The sequence below is a fragment of the Amblyraja radiata genome, chromosome 2 (genome assembly GCF_010909765.2).
Source record: "Amblyraja radiata isolate CabotCenter1 chromosome 2, sAmbRad1.1.pri, whole genome shotgun sequence".
Taxonomy (NCBI): Eukaryota; Metazoa; Chordata; class Chondrichthyes; order Rajiformes; family Rajidae; genus Amblyraja; species Amblyraja radiata.
Window position 1 is genome coordinate 100,309,747 of NC_045957.1, and position 21,644 is coordinate 100,331,390.

The following is a 21,644-nucleotide window of genomic DNA, read 5'->3' on the forward strand; positions in this document are numbered from 1 at the left end:
TTCTTTTCTTTCTTTACTTCATCTATCTCTTTAGTTCTATCTAGTTTAAAAAAAAAAAAGGCAAAAAGTATTGGAGACAATGTAATAATAATTGACAATATTATCAATTTAAAAATATAAGACTGTAATGATGTAATTTGGTTATGTACCTATCTCCAATAAAAAATATTTTCAAAAAAAATATTTTCAAAAAAAAAAATTTAAATAATGGCAAACAATTTGGCAGCAGCCACATCGAGCGGACTCACCGTGGAGTAGATGTGCGTTCAGTGTTATTCACAGCTCAGAGAGCCGTGACCCTCTCGCTTCCTGTGTCTGGCAGAGACTGAGTGAGACACGACACTTCCCGGGTTTTATAGTCCCTCCCCCTTACCCCCTGCCGCCAGCGGGGGCAGCAGAGAGAATGGGGAATTTTTTTTTAAACATTAATATCTCTCTGATTTTTCATCGATGGGTAAAATCCTCTGGTCCCAGAAGGCAGAGGGGGGCTCTGAGTGAGGTGGCCAAAAATGACAGCCGTAGGTGGCGGCGTTCTCTCGGAAATCGCAGCACAGTGGGCCAAAAGCGGTCAAGATCAGACTTTTAGTAATATAGATGCTGGTGGCCTTGCCGAGGCAGTGTGAAGTGTAGATGGAGTCAATGGAAGGGAGGTTGGTTTGCCTGATGGTCTGGGCTGGGTCCACAATTCTCTGCAATTTCTTGCAGTCTTGGATGGAGCTTTTCCCAAACCATGTTGTGATGCATCCTAAAATGCTTTCTACTGCACATCTGTAGAAGTTGGTGAGAGTTCTTGGGGGCATGCCGAACTTCCTAAGTCTTCTAAGGAAGTAGAGACATTGTGGTGCTTTCTTGGCTATTGCTTTGATATGTTGGTCCAGGACAAGTTGCTGGTGATATTTACTCCTAGGAACTTGAAACTTTCATCTGTCTCTACTTTGGCATCGTCAATGTGCACGTACAGCTTTATTTCCTGAAGTTGATTACTATCTCTTTTGTCTTGCTGACATAGAGGGAGGGGTTGTTGTCTTGACACCATGTTACGAGGTTCCCAATCTCCTTCCTGGACTCAGTTTCATCATTATTTGATATCCGGCCCACTATGGTGGTGTCGTCTGCAAATTTGTAAATTGAGTTTGGCTTTGGCTGCACAGTTGTGGGTGTATAAGGAGTAAAGGGCCTGTCCCACTTGGGCGACCTAATCCGCGAGTTCTGGCGAGTTTAGCCTCGACTCATAAGCACAGCATGGTCGACACGAGGTCATAGGAGGTCTTCGTAACTCTCCTTCGTAACTGCCTTGAGTGGTCTCCGTGTACTCGAGTCCTCAACTAGGTCGCGTAGTGTTTTTTTCAATGTTAAAAAATGCCCACGAGTAAAAATATTTTGCCATGGAAAAAATCGATGCTTTTTTTACATGTAGGTTTAGTCGGAGTAGGTCGTAGTAGGTCGGCATGTTAGTCTTGGTAATCGAGGGTAGTTGTAGATAGTCTTCATCATAGTCGAAGGGAGGTGGAAGGGAGGTGGAAGGAGATCGAAGGAGGTCGTCTTCACTCTCCACTACTTGGTGTTCAGTTTACCCGAAGTTAGTCGAAGCTGGTCTTCAGCATAGTCGAAGGAGGTCTTCTACATAGTCGAAGGAAGTCTTTTACATAGTCGAAGGAAGTCTTCAACATGTCATTTTTTCAAATTCTTCTAAACTCGCCAATTAGGTCACCCAAGTGGGACAGCCCCATAAAGAAGAGGGCTGAGAATGTATGGAGGAATATGGATCCCTGGCAGAGGAAATTAGTTTAACTTGTCATCAAATTTGTCACATACATTGTGAACCAAAGGGTCTGCTCCTTTGTTCTGTATTGTATAATAGCTAAAGTTGATGAAGGACAAAGATAACTCAGTGATACACTATTAAAATTTCATGGACATTTACAAAACAATGAATGGAATAATGACAACAGTACAAATCTGTAGTTAATCTCCACCTGCAGAAGTATATGCCATGCAGATATATTCAATTTAGAGAGTCTCGTGTGGGTATACTATAATGAAGACATTCTATGGAAATTATATTCCTTAAAATGTCAGCAGTTAAAGGGTGAATTGATCAATTATTTGGAGATACTGAAGGAAAGTTAAGGAATGTAGGTCAATTCACAGTATGTTGTGTATCTTGATAGAACCTGGCAATTCATCACCAAAATGAGCTCTGTGAGCAGTCACCAAGATGGGTCTCTGGTTAGAAAATGAATTGCTTGCCTATCTAACAGATATCAAATAGGGAAAGGTGGAACTCCATCCTGACCTTCACTAATATGCTACAGTGTTTTCAACCAAGGTGAGACATATACAGGATTAAATATAGTGCAACCATATAACATTTTTATTGCTATGTCTTCAATTTCTGTGTGACAGGTTGTGCAGACACAGACTATACTTTTAAAAGTGGAACCTGCAATGAAGACTGATCTGCAGGATGGGGTAAAAATCTTCCAAACCAATGTTCAGAATTTTTATCAAGACTACGATACAAAGTAAGTGTTGGAGGAAACATTACGTAATTGAAAATAGAGTCACATCTAGTAATACAAACTATTATTTGAGAAATAAACAGTCTGCTGGAGGAAGTCAATGAATTGAGCAGCATCAGTGGAAGGAAATAGACAGTTGATGTGTTGTATTGGGACCCTTCATCTGGAGTGTGTCTAATCAAATCCTGATGAAGGATCTAGGCCCAAACCATCAACTGTCCATTTCCCTTTTTCCATTGAGTTTTTCCAACAGATAGTTTGTTGCTCCAGATTCCAGCATCTGTAGTCTCTAATGTCTCCATTAATGGAAAAATGACTGTCGATATAAAAGACTCATGTAACTCATACTATTATTAGATAGCCCAAGTTCAATATCCAAAAAGCATGAACCCCATTTTTTCCTACCCTACCATTAAGGTAAAATTCACTTCCTACTCTACTGTGGAAATCTTGCTCCATTCATTTTACATTTCACATTCAGAAGATTGATTCATAACAGAGGACGCAGTCCCCCATTTTTCAACAGTATTACATTGAGAATTAAAAACTAATTATACCAATAGATATTAAACAGAACTGGGCAATAATGCATGAGGTTTGAAATAATCCCTATAAGAACATTTTTAATTAAGAACATAAAAACATTGTTTTTTCCCCCCAAGATCATTGCAACTAAAAGGTGAACATATATATTTATGAAGTGCACTTTAATTGAAAAGCTTCTGCTTGGAGAATCAGTAAATGTGCTGCACCAACATAATATAGGGCGTGGTAGTGAATTGATTTTTTTTAAAGAAAACTGATCAATTTTCACAGGCACTACATTAAGAAAGGAAACACAACTCCTTGTTGTTTTCCCCCTCAATGATAAACAGAAAACATGTCTGAAGAATCTAATAAAAATTAACTGTAGATGCTGGTTTATATCAAAGATAGACACAAAATGCTGGAGTAACTCAGCAGGTCAGGCAACATCTCTGGAGAAAATGGATAGATGACATTACATATCGGGACCTTTCTTCAGACCCATCAAGGATCCCTTCTTCTTGGAAGTGGTATTCTGAAGAGGATGTTTAGGTTCTGTTTGGGATAAACAGAGTTCTGCATTTTCACATGCATAAATGCCATGAATTTTGAATCTACCTTGTATATTCCTTTGGGTTTATTAATGTTTGTCATCTGTAACCAGTCAACAAGCTCCATACAGGATTGCTCATGTCTTTTACAGTATCTTAATATATGATTCATACATTTTAAAACAATATTAATAGGGCCCACATGATCTGAACTATGTATTATTTAAGCACAAGTGGCCAAGCACAGGTTTGTCAATCGTATCGTTGAACACCTCCGCTCAGTCCACCTAAACCTACCTGATATCCCGGTTGCTAAACACTTTAACTCCACCTCCCATTCCCACACTGACCTTTCGGTCCTGGGCCTCCTCCATTATCAGAGTGAGGCCCACTGCAAATTGGAGGGACAACACCTCATAATTCGCTTGGGCAGCTTACACCCCAGCGGTATGAATGTTGAATTCTCTAACTTTACGTAACCTTTGCCTTCCCTCACTCTCCATCCCTCCCCCTTCCAACTAGTCTGACTCTCCTTGTTTACGTTTTATCTCTGTTTGCTTTGTGTTACCTTCTCCTAGCTAACAATGATCTATTCTACATTTTCCTTGAGCTTCATCCCCTTTTTCTCATTTTCACACCTTATATTACCTTCTCTCTGTATATCCCTCTGCTCTGATTCAGTCTGAAGAAGGGTCTCGACTTCCTCCACAAAAGCCCAAGTTCAATATCCAAAAAGCATGAACCCCATTTTTTCCTACCCTACCATTAAGGTAAAATTCACTTCCTACTCTACTGTGGAAATCTTGCTCCATTCATTTTACATTTCACATTCAGAAGATTGATTCATAACAGAGGACGCAGTCCCCCATTTTTCAACAGTATTACATTGAGAATTAAAAACTAATTATACCAATAGATATTAAACAGAACTGGGCAATAATGCATGAGGTTTGAAATAATCCCTATAAGAACATTTTTAATTAAGAACATAAAAACATTGTTTTTTCCCCCCAAGATCATTGCAACTAAAAGGTGAACAGCTTCACCAACATTCTATTGTTGATTATTTGCTTTAACTACAAAATGAAGATGAATTAATAATGAAAAACAAACTTTCATTCATAACCTCCTGAATTGTTTATTAGTCTTTATATTGTGCAAACTATTGGAAGCTGAATGCAAATGTTGCTAAATAAGTTAACTACCTTGTGGTTTGTGGTTTCACATTGCAGAGGTCCCGGTGCTGAAGGTCTTCCACCTCAAGAAGCTAGCGAAAGGCTGCAGATCTTTCAGGCTAACTTTGAGGAGCTCTGGCGGAAATTTACTACTTATTCTGCAGGAGAAGAACTCTTTGGGCTGCCTGTTATTGGTACCAGTTGTCTATTATATAGCTTTCCACAATGTCTTCAGTGTTTTGATATGTGGCGTTGGGGATGACACCAGGTTAGACAATGACCATACTGACACTCGCAGTTGGCTGAACTCACATGATATGGTATATTGAAAGTAATAATAAAGTCCAGGCCCGCATGGTGGCACTGTCCCTCGTTGTCAGGGTGCATGTAAGGAAGTCCTGGCAATCTCGGGCTTATCACAGCCACTTAGACCTGGTCTCGAAGGAGGAGGCATGGTAATCTCAGGCTTCTCCCTACAGTTCACCCTTGCCTCGAGAGGAGGTGCTGGCAGTCTCAGGATCATCCTGGTGGCTCAGTCTTTGACTGTGTGTGCGGGTACGGTCCCTCATTGTCTGTGGGAGGGAGGGAGTGCTGTTGCAGATATAATTGGGTAACATAAACTTTTCCATTCAAAAATAAATGGCCTAAATGGTGATGAACTAATTAAGTTGGTAGCAGAGTATGCCATTCAGCCCCTCAAGCTGCTCTGTTAATTATTAAAATCATGTCTCAACCAATTGTCACTTTAGTTCCATATTTCCATTTAACGGCAATAACTTTTCACCTCACACGCTTACTTTCTTATCAAAATTTAATCTACATCTGCCTTAAAAGTATCTATTAACTCTGGAATTCTTTTATAGACAATAAGTGCAGGAGTAGGCTATTTGGCCTTTCGAGCCAGCACTGCCATTCAATGTGATTATGGCTGATCATCCACAATCAGTATCCCGTTCCTGCCTTCTCCCAATATCACTTGACACCGCTATCTTTAAGTGCTCTATCTAACTCTCTCTTGAAAGCATCCAGAGAACCGGCCTCCACCACCCTCTGAGGCAGAGAATTCCACAGACTGACAACTCTCTGTATGAAAAAGTATTTCCTCATCTCCATTCTAAATGGCTTACCCCTTATTCTTAAACTGTTGCCCCACGGGTTCTGGACTCCCCTAACATCAGGAACATATTTCCTGCCTCTAGCGGAATGTATTTGTTTCAATAAGATCCTCTCTCATCCTTCTAAAGTCCAGAGTATACAAGACCAGCCTCTCCATTCTGTCAACATATGACAGTTCCGCCATCCCGGGAATTAACCTTGTGAACCTACGCTGCACTCCCTCAATAGCAAGAATGTCCTTCCTCAAATTTAGAGACCAGAACTGCACACAATACTCCAAGTGTGGTCTCATTAGGTCCCTGTACAACTGCAGAAGGTCCTCTTTACTCCTATGCTCAACTCCTCTTGTTATTAAGGAGCTTGTTGTGACCTCTTTGCTCCAAAGGTTTTAGAAATAAACTGAGATAAAATGTTTCCCCCTGTCTTAAATGCTCAATTCTGTATTTTTTAACAGTGGCCACAGGATTCTAGATTCTAGATTACATTCCCATGGTACTATATTTTTGATATGTTCATAATAATTTTTATCAGATGCACCGTTAAAAGAAGAAATGCAGCAGTTATGAGTGATATCTTCTCTGCACAGTGCATGGTCTTTGCCAATTAAATCCACACAGAGGTTACTGTAATTGTGTGAAGACAAGCTAATCACCCACTAGTTTGCACTAAAGACAAATATAATAGTTATTGTAATCAGGATCAATTGAGCTTTTAATGTGATCATAAGTACTGAAAATCTTCTCTAGCCCTAAAAATGAATGCTGCAGTGGCTGAGTCTCTTGCCCTCAGAAGATGAAAACATCAAGAAAAAATGACTTTTTTAATATCACATTTTTCATGGACTTAGTATTTTTGATACATAATTATTGCCATCTATCTATATACTTTTAAAACTCTGTGTGTGTGGGTGTATGTCATTTTTTTGCCCTTTGTCATTTTTTTTGCATTTTGATTCGTTACTCCGCCGTAACCACACGCAAAAACGTCGAGATTTTTACAATTTCGCTAGCGATTTCACTTTTACATTCGCTCATCCACTCCTCATCACATTTCGTTATTTTTCTGTACACATCTTTAATAAAATCCTTTCCCCCCCCCACCTCCCTCTCACTCTTTATTTCGCCTCCTGCTGGCCCGGCTCTCCTCCAAAAACGCCGACATTTATCCCATTTTGCTAGCAATTTCACTTCCTCCACTCATGCGTTCACCCTATATATTCTACTCATGATTTTATAGACCTCTATAAGACCCAATGTCACAACAGGTCCCTATACCTTCCCCCTTGACTCCATCCAAGGACCCCGACTTTCTTTTCAGGTGAGGCAGGGGTTCACTTTCACCTCCTCCAACCTCATCTACTGTATCTGCTGTTCCAGATATGGATTCCTATATATTGGCGAGATCCCAGGCTCGGTGATCATTTCACTGAACACCTCCGCTCAGTCTGCCTAAACCTAGTTGATCTCCCGGTTGCTAAACACTTTAATCTCCCTCCCATTCCCACACTGACCTTTCTGTTCTGGGTCTCCTCCATTGTCAAAGTGAGGCCCAGCACAAATTGGAGGAACAGCATCTCATATTTCGCTTGGGCAGCTTACATCCCAGCGGCATGAACATTGACTTCTCTAACTTCAAGTAACTTTTGCCTTCCCTCGCTCTCTATCCCTCCCCCCTTCTCAGTTCTCTGACCAGTCTTACTGTCACCGACTACATTTTATCTCTGTTTGATTTGTTGTTACCTTCTCCCAGCTAACAATTATCTATTCTACATTTTCCTTGATCTCTATTCCTTTTGTCCTATTTTCACACCGTACACTTCCTTATCTATATATCCCCTGACATCAGTCTGAAGAGGGGTCTTGACCCGAAACATCACCCATTCCCTCTCTCCAGAGATGCTGCCTGTCCCACAGGTTTCCTCCAGCATTTTGTGTCTGTCAAGGAATAAATCCTAGCCTGCCAACCTCTCCCTTAAAACCTGGCAACATCCTTGTAAATCTTTTCCATATTCTTACCAGCTTAATGGCATCTTCCCTAAAGCAAGGTGACCAAACTGGAACACAATACTCCATGTGTGGCCTCACCAATGTTTTGTACAACTGTAACATAACGTCCAAATGCTATACTCAATTTCCTGACAGATGAAGACCACATGCCAAAAGCCTTCTTCATCATCCTGTCAACCAAGGATGTATTTGTACTCCTAGATCCTTCTAATCTGCAATATTCCACAGGGCCCGGCCACTCATTGTGAATCTTACCCTGGTTTGACTTCCCAAAATTCAAAGCCTCAAACTTATCAGAATTAAACTTAATTTGCCATTTGTCGGCCCACTTACCCAGCTAAACAAGATCCCACTGTAATTGTTGATAATCTTCACTGTCTACCATGCTACTGTCTGTCGAGCTTTATCTTCTCCCTGGTAGGATCTTCTAAATATTGCTGAGGAAACTTTCCTAAACACACTTAAGAAATTCCATTGGCAGTGCCAGTCTATATTAGGAAATAAAAAAATCTCCTCGTTTGACAACCCTGTTATTCCTGCAACTTTCCACAATCTCATTGCACAATTGTTCATTTAATACCCATTGACTATTTGTAGACAATCTCAACAAGGTGAACAACCCCTTCTTATTTCTCAGCTCCACCATAAAGTCTCGCTGGATAATCCCTCAGTAATTTAATCTTGGGCTGCTGCCCTGATGTTCTTCTTCATCAAAAATACAACTTCCACTCCCGTCTTCCCTCCACCTCCATACTGCCTGTAGCACCTACTCCCTTAGCCCTACTTTTCTATTGACTATAATATCCAAGTCCCATATAGCTACCATACCACCCAGTCTCAATAAATTCACTGTCTACCCATTTAGTATCATCTGCATAATTATTAACCAAGCCTTGTACTTTTTCAACCAAATCATCGTCATAGATGACGAACAACAATGGGTCCACCACTGACTCCTGAGGCACAATACACATCACGGGCCGCTACGTATGCCTGCCATGTCATTAAGTTGGAAAGAATGCAGAGAAGATTTGTGAGAATATTGCCAAAAAATGAGGGCCTCGGCTATAGGGAGAAATTGGGCAAGCTAGGGCTTTATTCCATGGATCACAAGAGATTGAGAAGTGATCGTAATAGAGGTGTATAAAATCATGAGGGGAATAGATAGGGTGAATGTACAGAGTCTTTTACCCAGAGTAGGGGAATGCTAACTAGAGGACAGTGGTTTAAGGTGAGACAGGAGTGATTTAATAGGAATCTGAGGGGCAACATATTCGCTCAGAGGGTGGTGGGAATATTGACTGATTGAAAGATACAGTATGGAAACAGGCCTTTTGGCTCACTGAGTGCTGCCAACCTTCGATCATCCAATCATACTAGTTCTGTTTTTCACTTTATCATCCACCTCCTACATACCAGGGCCAATTTACAGAGGTCAATTTACCTACAAACACGCACTCTACGTGATGTAGGAGGAAACAAAGCACCCTGAGGAAACTCCAGAGGTCACAGGGAGGAAGTGCAAACTCCACACAGACAGCTGACTGGGTCAGGATTGCGCCTGAGTCCCTGGTTCTGTGAGGCTGCGCCACTTTAAAAAAAACATATCTTTAAAATTTCTATATGAACTTAATTCAGGTACTAAATATATACAATACATGTACCGTGCAAAAAACTCCATCTGACATTCACGGAGGCTATACATTCAATTTACTGAATTCACTCTCCAAACACAATTTTACCCCACACCCTTGCCACTCATGTGGCCCACAGGCGTGAAATCCCTTCCCTTATTTTGAGGGTCGTCTTCACCACACCATACCCCCCAATGTCCAGTAGGTGAAGGACCCCAGACTGTCGCCTTCCCCCACAGAACCATGGCGTTGGCGACACCAAGCTTTAGTGTGTCCCTCAGCACTGTGCTGCCTCTGCAACGAGCTGCCAGAGGAGGTAGTTAAGGCTGACAAAAATGCTGGAGAAACTCAGCGGTTGAGGCAGTATCTATGGAGTGAAGGAATAGGTGAAGTTTCGGGTCGAGACCCTTTAGAATTGGAGGTCAATGTTCATACCACTGGCGTGTAAGCTACCCAAGCGAAATAAGATGTGCTGCTCCTCTAATTTGTGGTGGGACTCACTCTGGCGATTGAGGATGCCCAGGACAGAAAGGTCGGATTCGGAATGGGAGGGGGAGTTGAAGTGCTGAGCCACCGGGAGATCAGGTTGGTTAATGTGATCTGTGCGGAGGTGTTGGGCGAAGCGATTGCCAGGCCTGCTCTTGGTCTCACCGATGTAGAGCAGTTGACACCTAGAGCAGCGGATGCAATAGATGAGGTAGGAGGAGGTGCAGGTGAACCTCTGTCGCACCTGGAAAGACTGCTTGGGTCCTTGGATGGAGTCGAGGGGGGGAGGTAAAGCGTCAAGTGTAGCATTTCCTGTGGTTGCAAGGGAAAGTACCAGGGGAGGGGGTGGTTTGGGTGGGAAGGGACGAATTGACCCAGGAGTTACGGAGGGAGTGGTCTCTGCGGAAAGCAGAAAGGGGAGGAAATGTGGCCAGTGGTGAGATCCCGTTGGAGGTGACGAAAATGCCGGAGAATTATCTGTTGTTTGTGATGGCTGGTAGGGTGGAAGGTGAGGACAAGGGGACTCTGTCCTTGTTACGAGTGGGGGGGGGGGGGGGGTGTGAGACCGGGGATAAGGGATATAGAGGAGACCCTGGTGAGTGCCTCATCTAGAGTCGAATAGGGGAACCCCCGTTCACTAAAGAATGAGGACATCTCCGATGCCCTGGTTTGGAACACCTCATTCTGAGTAGACGTAGACTGAGGAATTGGGAGTATGGGATAGGGTCCTTACAGGATGCAGGGTGGGACGAAGATAGCCATGGGAGTCAGTGGGGTTATAGTAGATGTCGGTCAGTAGTCTGTTACCTGCAATGGAGATAGTGAGGTCCAGAAATGGTAGAGAGGTGTCGGAAATGGTCCAGGTGAATTTGAGTGCTGGATGGAAGTTAGTGGTGAAATGGATGAAGTCCGTGAGTTCTGCATGGGTGCAGGAGGTAGCACCAATGCAGTCGTCTATGTAGCGGAGGTTGAGTTTGGCGATAGGGCCACGGTACGCTTTAAACAAGGATTGTTCGACATACCCTACAAAGAGGCAGGCATAACTGGGGTCCATGCGCGTGCCCATAGCTACGCCTTGGATTTGGAGGAAATAGGAGGAGTCAAAGGAAATATTGTTGTGCATCTGCAGTTCTTTCTTAAACAGGTAGTTAAGGCTGATACCTTAAGAACATTTAAAAGACACTTGGAAAGGCACACAGATAGGAGAGGTTGAGAGGGATGAGGGCCAAATGCAGGCAAAATGGGACTTGCTTAGATGGAGCAACCTGGTCAGCATGGACAAATTGAGCCCCAGGAGCTGGTTCCATGCTGTATGACTCTCTAACCGTAAAGGCCTTGCTAAAGTCCATCTTAGCAACTTCGTTATCAACCCATTTGCAGATCTCTTAAAATAACTCCAATAGATTTGTTAGAAATGATTTTGGATGCACAAAGTAATGCTGACTGTTCTGAATCGGTCTGGGCCAATCTAAATACTGGTGGATTTTGTCACCAGAATCTCCTCCAACAACTGATACCTGCCTCACTGTCCTGTAGTTCCCTGGCTTGTCTTTGCTGCCCTTCTTAAATAACGGCACAACATTAACTAACCTCCAGTCTTCCAAAACTTCACCTATGTCTAAAGATGAAACCTCTGCGAAGGTGTGAAGGTGGAAACTGTATCTAGTCCTTAATGAATAATTTGTGATTTGTAATTTGTGATTGCATTTATAGAGGTGGATGATGCTTATGCTTTTTAAAGCAAATGTGTGTACATTTTAGAATGGGATATACATAATAATAGATATAGAATAAAAGGTTTTTACTACCCTTGAAAATGATAAATTGCTGGGCTTGAATGAAATGTCTCTCAGTCAATTGAAAAAATGGAGGAAGAAAACTGCAGAGGTTCAGACTGCAGTTTTTCAAGTCTCTTTGATTATAGGACTGAAGCTAGAGGATTGGAGTAATTCTAACATTGTGCTTTCCTTTAAAATAAAGTGGTAGTCTAATTGCAGGCCTGTTATGTGTGGGGCTTCTGTAGTGGACAAATTACTGAATATTACTGAATCCAATTGTTAAGGATTTGTAGAAAATACACTTAGAAAGACACAGGTTAATTTTGAATAGTCAGCAAGGATTTATTAAGGGAAGGTCTGCTGACCCAAAATATCATCTGCCCATTTCTTACTTAGCTTCCTACAATGTCTGAGGATGTATTTGATCAGGCCCTGGGGACTCATCCACGTTAATGCTTTAAACATTATTGTGATGTCGATTAATGGATAAATATTGATCAGGAGCAGAATAGTCTTTTTGCTCTTATTCACAATTGTACCACAGTATCTTTTATAAAAACCTGATAATTTACCATCATTATAAAAACTTATTTAAAGCCATCATCCCTCAAGTCTCTGAAGTGGGTTTTCAACACACAAAGGTACAGAGTCTTGAGCCATAATTTATATTGACACCTTAACGTTACAGATCTTTTTAAAAAGATGTAATTTTAATTTCATTTTCATGACTCTTTTTATTTCTCTTTTATGATACTAGACTTCAAACTTTACTTTAGACTTTATAAATACAGCATGGAAACAGGCCCTTTGGCCCACTGAATCTGCGCAGGCCAGCAATCATCCCGTACACTGGCACTATCTTACACACTAGGGACCATTACAATTGTACCAAAGCCTATGTATGTCTTTGGAATGTGGGGGGAAACATAGAAACATAGAAATTAGGTGCAGGAGTAGGCCATTCGGCCCTTCGAGCCTGCACCGCCATTCAATATGATCATGGCTGATCATCCAACTCAGTATCCCGTACCTGCCTTCTCTCCATACCCTCTGATCCCCCTAGCCACAAGGGCCACATCTAACTCCCTCTTAAATATAGCCAATGAACTGGCCTCGACTACCCTCTGTGGCAGGGAGTTCCAGAGATTCACCACTCTCTGTGTGAAAAAAGTTCTTCTCATCTCGGTTTTAAAGGATTTCCCCCTTATCCTTAAGCTGTGACCCCTTGTCCTGGACTTCCCCAACATCGGGAGCAATCTTCCTGCATCTAGCCTGTCCAACCCCTTTAGAATTTTGTAAGTTTCTATAAGATCCCCTCTCAATCTCCTAAATTATATAGTGTATAAACCAAGTCTATCCAGTCTTTCTTCATAAGACAGTCCTGACATCCCAGGAATCAGTCTGGTGAACCTTCTCTGCACTCCCTCTATGGCAATAATGTCCTTCCTCAGATTTGGAGACCAAAACTGTACGCAATACTCCAGGTGTGGTCTCACCAAGACCATGTACAACTGCAGTAGAACCTCCCTGCTCCTATACTCAAATCCTTTTGCTATGAAAGCTAACATACCATTCGCTTTCTTCACTGCCTGCTGCACCTGCATGCCCACTTTCAATGACTGGTGTACCATGACACCCAGGTCTCGCTGCATCTCCCCTTTTCCTAGTCGGCCACCATTTAGATAATAGTCTGCTTTCCTGTTTTTGAAACTGGAGCACCCGGTGAAAAACCACACAGTCACAGGGAGAATGTACAAACTCAACTCCGTTCAGGCAACACCTGTGGTCAGGATCGAACCGGTCCTCAGGCGCTCCAAGACAGCAACTCTATCGTTGTGCCACTATGCCACCGTACTTTAATCTACTTTAATCATAATTCTACTGTACTTTACTCTACTGCTACTTTAATCCTAATCTTTATTTCAGTATTTCAGTACTGGGTATAATGACATATCTTTCTATGCTGTATGACTCCATGACTTTAATAATATGTAGAGAAAATACTTTTGAATTATTTGCTTTGGGAATTAAAATTGCACATGTTTTTATTTTTGTTATAAAATAGATTATCCTGATTTACAAAGAATCAAACGTGAGCTCACATTACTTCAGAAATTGTATGGTCTGTATAATTCAGTTATCGATAACGTTAGTGGCTACAATGACATTTTGTGGAGCGAATTGGATGTTGAAAAGATCAACAATGAACTTCTGGATTTTCAGAACAAGTATGTAGACCCTAAACAGAATGTATTTAATTTAACAATTGTCCTTGGCATTGTTTAAGTTGAGTCAGAGAATATAGTGTTCAATAATGGGACGGCACGGTGGTGCAGCAGTAGAGTTGTTGCCTTACAGCGCCAGAGACCCGAGTTCGATCCTGACTATGGGTGCTGTCTGTACGGAGTTTGTATGTTCTCTCCGTGACCTGCGTGAGTTTTCTCCAGGTGCTCCGGTTTCCTCCCACACTCCAAAGATGCACAGGTTTGAAGGCTAATTGGCTTGGTATAAATGTAAAATTGTCACTAGTGGGTAGGATACTGTTAGTGTGTGGGGATCACTGGTCGACGTGGACTCGGTAGGCCAAAGGCCTGTTTCTGCACTGTATCTTTAAACTAAAACTAAACTGGTACATCACATGGGATCCAGGTGAACTAGTCAACTGGATACAAAATTGGCTTGATGGAAAGAATCAGAGGGTGGTGTGGAGAGTTGTTTTTCACATCGCAGGCCTGTGATGTGGTGTATTACAGAGATCAGTGTTGGTTCCTCATAGGATAAGCTTTTCCCACTGAGAGTAGGGAAGATTCAAACAAGGGGACATGACTTGAGAATTAAGGGACAGATGTTTAGGGGTAACATGAGGGGGAACTTCTTTACTCAGAGAGTGGTGGCTGTGTGGAATGAGCTTCCAGTGAAGGTGGTGGAGGCAGGTTCGTTTTTATCATTTAAAAATAAATTGGATAGTTATATGGACGGGAAAGGAATAGAGGGTTATGGTCTGAGCGCAGGTATATGGGACTAGGGGAGAATACGTGTTCGGCACGGACTAGAAGGGTCGAGATGGCCTGTTTCCGTGCTGTAATTGTTATATGGTTATATGGTTATATATATTAATAATTTCGATAAGAATGTAGGTGGTACGATTAGTAAGTTTGTGGATGACAACAACAATGGTAGTGTGCTGGACAGTTAAGAAGGTTGGCTAAGTTTGCAACAGGATCTAGATCAATTGCGAAAGTAGGTAAAGGAAAGGCAGATGGTACTTAACTCGGACTAGTGTGCAATAATGCATTTTAGGAAGTTATACTGCAGCAGGACCTACAATGTAAATAACAAGGTCCTGGGGAGTGTTGTAGGACAGAAAGACTGAGAGGTACAAGTATAAAATCCCTTGAACATGGTTACATGGGTAGGCAGGTAGTGAAGAAGGCATATGGCATGCGCATCTTCATCGAATAAGGTGTAGATTTCAAAAGGTGGAACATCATGTTACAGTTGTCAATATGTTGATGAGACAGCGCTTGGAATATTCTGTACAATTCTGGTTGCCATACTCTTGGAAGAATGTTTTAAAATAGAGGGGAGAAAAGATATACAAGGATGTTGCTGGGATTGGAGTGCTTGAATTTTAAGGAGAGACTAAATAGGCTGGGATTACCTTTCCTGGAGTGAAAGTGACCTTATAGGAGGTTTATAGAATAATGAGATGCATAAATAAGGTGAATGATCACAGTCTTTTTTCCAGGGTAGAGGAGTCTAGTTTTAAGGTGAATGGGGAAAGATTTAAAGGGGATCAGAGGGGCAAGTATTTTTAAATAGGTATATGGATATATGGAATGAGCTGCCGAACAAAGTGGTAGGGCAGATATAGTTACAACATTTAGAAAATATTTAGATTGATTAATTGATAGGAAAGCTGTAGAGGGATATGAACCAAATGCAGAATAATGGGACTAGTTCAGGATTCGGTTGCCATGGATGAGTTATATTGAAGAACTTATTTGCTTTGTTATAAAAAATGTTAGTTGGAGGAAAGCATGGAGGATATTTGATAGAGGAGTTTGATTTGGGTAATCAGATAAAGCTTTACAGAGTCATACAGCACAGCAACAAACCTTTGGCCCAACTTGTCCATGCTGACAGAAATACCCCAGCCAAGTTAGTCCCATATCCCTCTTAACCTTTTCTATCCATGTACCTGTCCAAATGTATTTTAAAAGAACTTTAAAAAAAAACCCTGCATATTTGGTGCTGTGTTAAATCCTCCAACCTTGTACATGAAAATAAAGTTTACTGATAGATCACCTGTTAATCTTTCAGCCTTGAGAGTTGAAATTAAAATTTGGGAATAGATAAATAATTGGCCAAAAGATAAAACACAATGGGTGTTTGTTAGCAGTGTCCCAGGGATTTACCTTCCAACCACCTGTTTTTAAAATTATTGAGAAACCCAGTGGAAATGTACAAAATCTAAACATTAGGAGCAACAATAGATTCAAAAGACGTAGCTATTGGCATCTCAGAAATGAATGGGGAGCAATTGTTAGCCTTCAGATCTCAAGCTGCCAATTCTCAGGTTAGGAATTCAGGTATCTTGGAAAATACCAAGGGCATAGGGCCATGGAATTCAGTGGAATACAGCTCAGGGAGATGTACATTTTCCTGTAGGTCACGTGGTTCACAAAGGAAAGTAAAAAAGCTTAAGTTGCTCTCTTGTGTTTCCCTTTCCTCGGTTGGATCCCCTGTTACCTAGTCCTGAATTTAAATTGCAAACAAGCTTTGAACTGTTTTAAATAACTTTCCAACAGTAGTTGGCAGGATAAGGAGAGATGGGGTTACCTGCTGAGTAGTGCATATCAGAGATCAGCAGACTGCGGCCAGCTAGTAATAGCCTACCACCCTGGTTTCTGGTAGACACAAAATGCTATAGTAACTCAGCGGGACAGGCAGCATCTCTGGACAGTAGGAATGGGTGACGTTTTGGGTCAAGACCCTTCTTCGGTTTGAAGAAGGGTCTCGACCCGAAATGTCACTCATTCCAAACTCCAAAGAATATCTTGGACTTTTAGAAAGTCAAATTCTATAATATTCATGATTTTAATTAATTTATTTGTGTACAGAATACGGAAACTACCCAAAGCCTTGAAGGAATGGCAAGCTTTCAATGACTTGAAAAAGAAGATTGATGATTTCAGTGAAACTTGTCCGTTGCTTGAAATGATGGCTAACAAAGTGAGTGACTTTTTGATTCATTGAGAAGCTAAGGAAGTATTTTGGTAAATCACAGCAAGAAATGTAAATCAACTTTTCAGAGAGAAAAACAGGTCCAATTGACAATCTTTATATGTTTGTTTTATTTTGATATTATTAAATACATTTGAATTGAATTGAATTGAATAAATGTTATTAGCCAAGTATGTGTACATACAAGGAATTTGCCTTGGTGCTTTGCTCACAAGTAACAACATGATATACAGTAGACTATTAAAAATGAAACATTATAATGTGAAGAATGAAATAAAATACCTGAGCAAAAGGAGGCTACAGACTTTTGGCTGTTGAATAGAGCTACTGCTCGTGGAAAAAAAGCTGTTTTTATGTCTGGCTGTGGCGGCTTTGACAGACCGGAGTCGCCTTCCAGATGGAAGTGCTTCAAAGAGTTTGTGGCTAAGGTGAGAGGGGTCAGAGATGATCTTCCCCGCTTGCTTCCTGGCCCTTGCAGTGTACGGTTTGTCAAGGGGGGGGGGGGGGGGGGGGGGGGGGGGGAAGGTTGCAGCCAATAACCTTCTCAGCTGATCGGACGATTCGCTGCAGCCTCCAGGTGTCGTGCTTTGGTGGCTGAGCCAAACCAGACCATGAAGGAGAAGGTGAGGACAGACTCTATGATGGCAGTATAAAACTGGACCATCATTGTCTGTGGTAGATTGTGTTTTCTCAGCTGCTGCAGGAAGCATATCCTCTGTTGGACCTTTTTGACTGTGGAGTCGATGGTGGCCTCCTATTTAAGGTCCATGGAGATGATTGTTCCAAGGAACTTAAATTAGTGACTGTGGTGTTTTTGATGGAGAGTGGGGGGAGGGGAGGGGGAGCTCTCCTAAAGTCTACAATCAATTCCACTGTCTTAAGAGCATTGTGCTCCAGGTTGTTGTGACGGCACCAGGACTCCAGCTGTGTCATTTCCTGTCTGTAGACAGATTCCTCCCCATCCTGAATCCGTCCAATCAGGGTTTTGTCATCCGCAAACTTGAGAAGCTTGACAGAGGAGTCTGTGGAGGTGCAGTCGTTGGTTTAGAGAGAGTAAAGGAGAGGGGAGTGTACGCAGCCTTTCGGTGCTCCTATGCTGAGGGTCAGCGGGTCATATTATGAGGCTTTCTGTCCATCTCTGCATAATTTTTACTCCAATTACTTTCAAGAGCAAGGAGGTTCTACTGCAGTTGTACAGGGCCTTGGTGAGACTACACCTGGAGTATTGCATACAGTTTTGGTCTCCTAATCAGAGGAAAGACATTCTTGCCATAGAGGGAGCACAGAGAAGGTTCACCAGACTGATTCCTGGGATGGCAGGACTTTCATATGAAGAAAAAACTGGATAGACTTGGCTTGTACTCACTAGAATTTAGAAGATTGAGGGGGTATCTTATAGAAACTTACAACATTCTTAAGTGGTTGGACAGGCTAGATGCCGGAAGATTGTTCCCGATGTTGGGGAAGTCCAGAACAAGGGGTCACAGTTTAAGGATAAGGGGGAAGTCTTTTAGGACCGAGATGAGAACAAAGAATTTCACATAAAGAGTGGTGAATCTATGGAATTCTCTGCCACAGAAGGTAGTTGAGGCCAGTTCATTGGCTATATTTAAGAGGGAGTTAGATGTGGCCCTTGTGGCTAAAGGGATCAAGGGGTATGGAGAGAAGGCAGGTACAGGATACTGAGTTGGATGATCAGCCATGATCATATTGAATGGCGATGCAGGCTCGAAGGGCCGAATGGCCTACTCCTGCACCTATTTTCTATGTTTCTATGCTTCTATGTAAGAGAGAGCTAGATTTAACTCAGGGCTGATGGAATCAAGGGATATGGGAAAAAGCAGGAACGGGATGCTATTTTTGGATGATCAGCCATGATCATATTGAATGGCGGTGCTGGCTTGAAGGGCCAAATGGCCTACTCCTGCACCTATTTTCTATGTTTCTATGTTTCTAATAACTCCACATGGTTAAGTTAGCAAACCAATATAGAGGGGTTTGACCTATAGATCCAGGCATAGCAATTCAAAAGCTTTAAAAATAATGTGCTGGTCAGTCAGGACCTCTGAAGGATGTGGATAAGTATCATTTTGGGTTAGGACCCTTCTTCAGACTACATTCATAGCCTTGGGTTTTTGAAAGCTGCAATAACTGAAATCTGTGACATTTTATAAGGTGACCGTGGGTCATGCTCTTGTGCCCAGCTGCTCTCTCACTGGAAGTCAGTGTCAAAGTAACTCTCAAGTTTCTAGCCTCTGATCCATTGCTGATTTCTGTCATATTTATCAGCTTGACGTTCACTGCAGCATTTGAGAGGTCACCACGATCTGTGTTCATGAAAAAAATTACTTAGACGAGCAGGTGATATTTCCAATACCACGGTTTGTTAGCATTGCTGAGTTCCTCATGGTGAACCCATAGGTCCATAATGAGCTGTTGTGAATATTTATTCAATATTAATTGATGAAATAATAATTGATGAAATAAATTCTACTTCTTAAATATGCAGATCATGAAAGAATATTATGATAGTCGATGCCATGTTTCCTGACAACTCTCATTTACCCTTGGGGAATATGCACTGCCAGGCTCTCACGGCAGCAGCCAAGAGTGACCCTCTAGTTCTTTTGCTTGTGACCCCTTTCCTACTCCAGTCACTGCACAATCATACAACTAACTGTTAGCAGGATGGAGCGAGCAGCAGAGAATACTAATCTCCTGAAAATAAAACATAATCAGCAGCAAATTTTAGCTGCTCATTTCATCAATCTGTCAATATTTTCTGTTTAAGAAGGAACTGCAGATGCTGGAAAATTGAAGGTACACAAAAAAGCTGGAGAAACTCAGCGGGTGCAGCAGCATCTATGGAGCGAAGGAAATAGGCAACGTTTCGGGCCGAAACCCTTCTTCAGACTGATCGGGGGTGGGGGGGGGCGGGGACAAGAAAGGAAAAAGGAGGAGGAGCCCGAAGGCTGGGGGATGGGAGGAGACAGCAGGGGGACTGAGGAAGGGGAGGAGATAGCAAGGACTAACAAAAAAATTTAGTCGATATTTTCTGTTCCACCTATTCGTGTCTCTCTTGGTGCCATACATAAATGAGAACTCTTTAAGAACCAACCACATCAAGTAGATTTTTCACAAGCAATCTTAATTACAGTATATTCTTAAGCCTCTCATAGAAGTCTATCCTTCAGAGGTAGCCCGTTATTTGTGTAGGAAGAGCAGATGCAGGATGGGAAAAGAAACATGTGATGGGGATCAGTAGACATTGGAGTTTATTCTTTGCCTGAGAGGCATCAGTGGAATTGGTTCTCAATGCTGCAACAATGTATACCTTTTCATTTGCACAGTTTCACTCTCTGTCAGTGGCCAAGTCGCAGCCTCATCTTTCATCTGCCTGCCAAAGTTGTCGTGATTTTTCTATACTTGCCAAAGCTATGAAATTCAAAAATATTTTAAAATCTATTCAAAGTGAAATGAATAATTAAAAAACCCAGAAAAGAATTAAAAAAATAAAATCACTTAAACATGTTTAAAATACTATTTAATGATAAAACTATTCCCACAAACTGACATCTATATTACTAAAAGTCTGTTCTTGACCGGTTTTGGCCATCTGTGCTGCGATTTCCAAGAGAACGCAGCCACCTACGGCCGTCATTTTTGGGCACCTTGCTCAGAGCCCCCCTCCGCCATATGTGTGCTGAGGATTTTTCCCGTCGATGAAAAATGACAGAGATATTAATGATTTTACAAAATTCCCCATTCTCTCTGCTGCCCCTGCTGGCGGCAGGGGGGAGGGACTATAAAACCAGGAAGTGGTGTGCCTCAAGCAGTGTCTGCAAGCTGGAGGAAGGCAGAGGGTCATGTTTCTCTGAGCTGTGAATAACACTGAACACATGTCTACTCAAATGTAAGTGTCCTTAGTGGTTCTAAAACGCTTGCAGAATGTGTCTATTGGTTCTAAAATGTTTGCAAAAAGTGTTTATTGGTTCTAAAATGTTTGCAAAAAGTGTCTCTTTTGGTTCTACAATGCTTGCAGAATGTGTCTTTTTTGGTTCTAAAATGGTTTTTTTAGGTTCTCCCCCCCTTTCCTCTCCCCCCTCATGTCCTCTCCCCCCCCTCTCCTCTCCCCACCTCTCCCCTCCCCCTCTCCTCCTCACCCCTCTCCTCCTCCCCCTCTCCTCCTCCCCCTCTCCTCCTCCCCCTCTCCTCCTCCCCTCTCCTCCTCCCCCTCTCCTCCTCCCCCTCTCCTCCTCCCCTCCTCCTCCCCCCTCCTCTTCCCCCCCTCCTCTTCCCCCCTCCTCTTTCCCCCCCTCCTCTTCCCCCCCTCCTCTTCGCCCCCTCCTCTTCCCGCCCCTCCTCTTCTCCCCTCCTCTTCCCCCATCCCCTCCTCTCCTCTTCCCTCCTCTCCCGCCCTCCTCCTCTTCCCCCTCATCCTCTTCCCCCTCTCCTCTTCCCCTCCTCCTCTTCCCCCTCTCCCTGCCCCCCTCTCTCCTCTGCCCCCCTCTCCTCTGCCCCCCCTCCTCTGCCCCCCTCTCTCTGCCCCCTCTCCTCTGCCCCCTCTCCTCTGCCCCCCTCTTCCTCTGCCCCCCCTCCTCTTC

At 42.5% G+C, this 21,644-nt stretch overlaps 1 protein-coding gene across 2 annotated transcripts in view; it reads left to right on the forward strand.

Annotated features, from left to right (window-relative positions):
• LOC116966099 (dynein heavy chain 5, axonemal-like) overlaps positions 1 to 21,644 on the forward strand; it is a 350,576-nt gene that overhangs the window by 114,785 nt on the left and 214,147 nt on the right. For both annotated transcript variants that reach the window (XM_033012270.1, XM_033012280.1), the window contains 4 exons: positions 2,407 to 2,525; positions 4,831 to 4,967; positions 13,859 to 14,021; positions 16,917 to 17,028. In XM_033012270.1, coding sequence (XP_032868161.1) covers positions 2,407 to 2,525; positions 4,831 to 4,967; positions 13,859 to 14,021; positions 16,917 to 17,028 — 531 coding nt within the window. The remainder of the gene's footprint in view (positions 1 to 2,406; positions 2,526 to 4,830; positions 4,968 to 13,858; positions 14,022 to 16,916; positions 17,029 to 21,644) is intronic.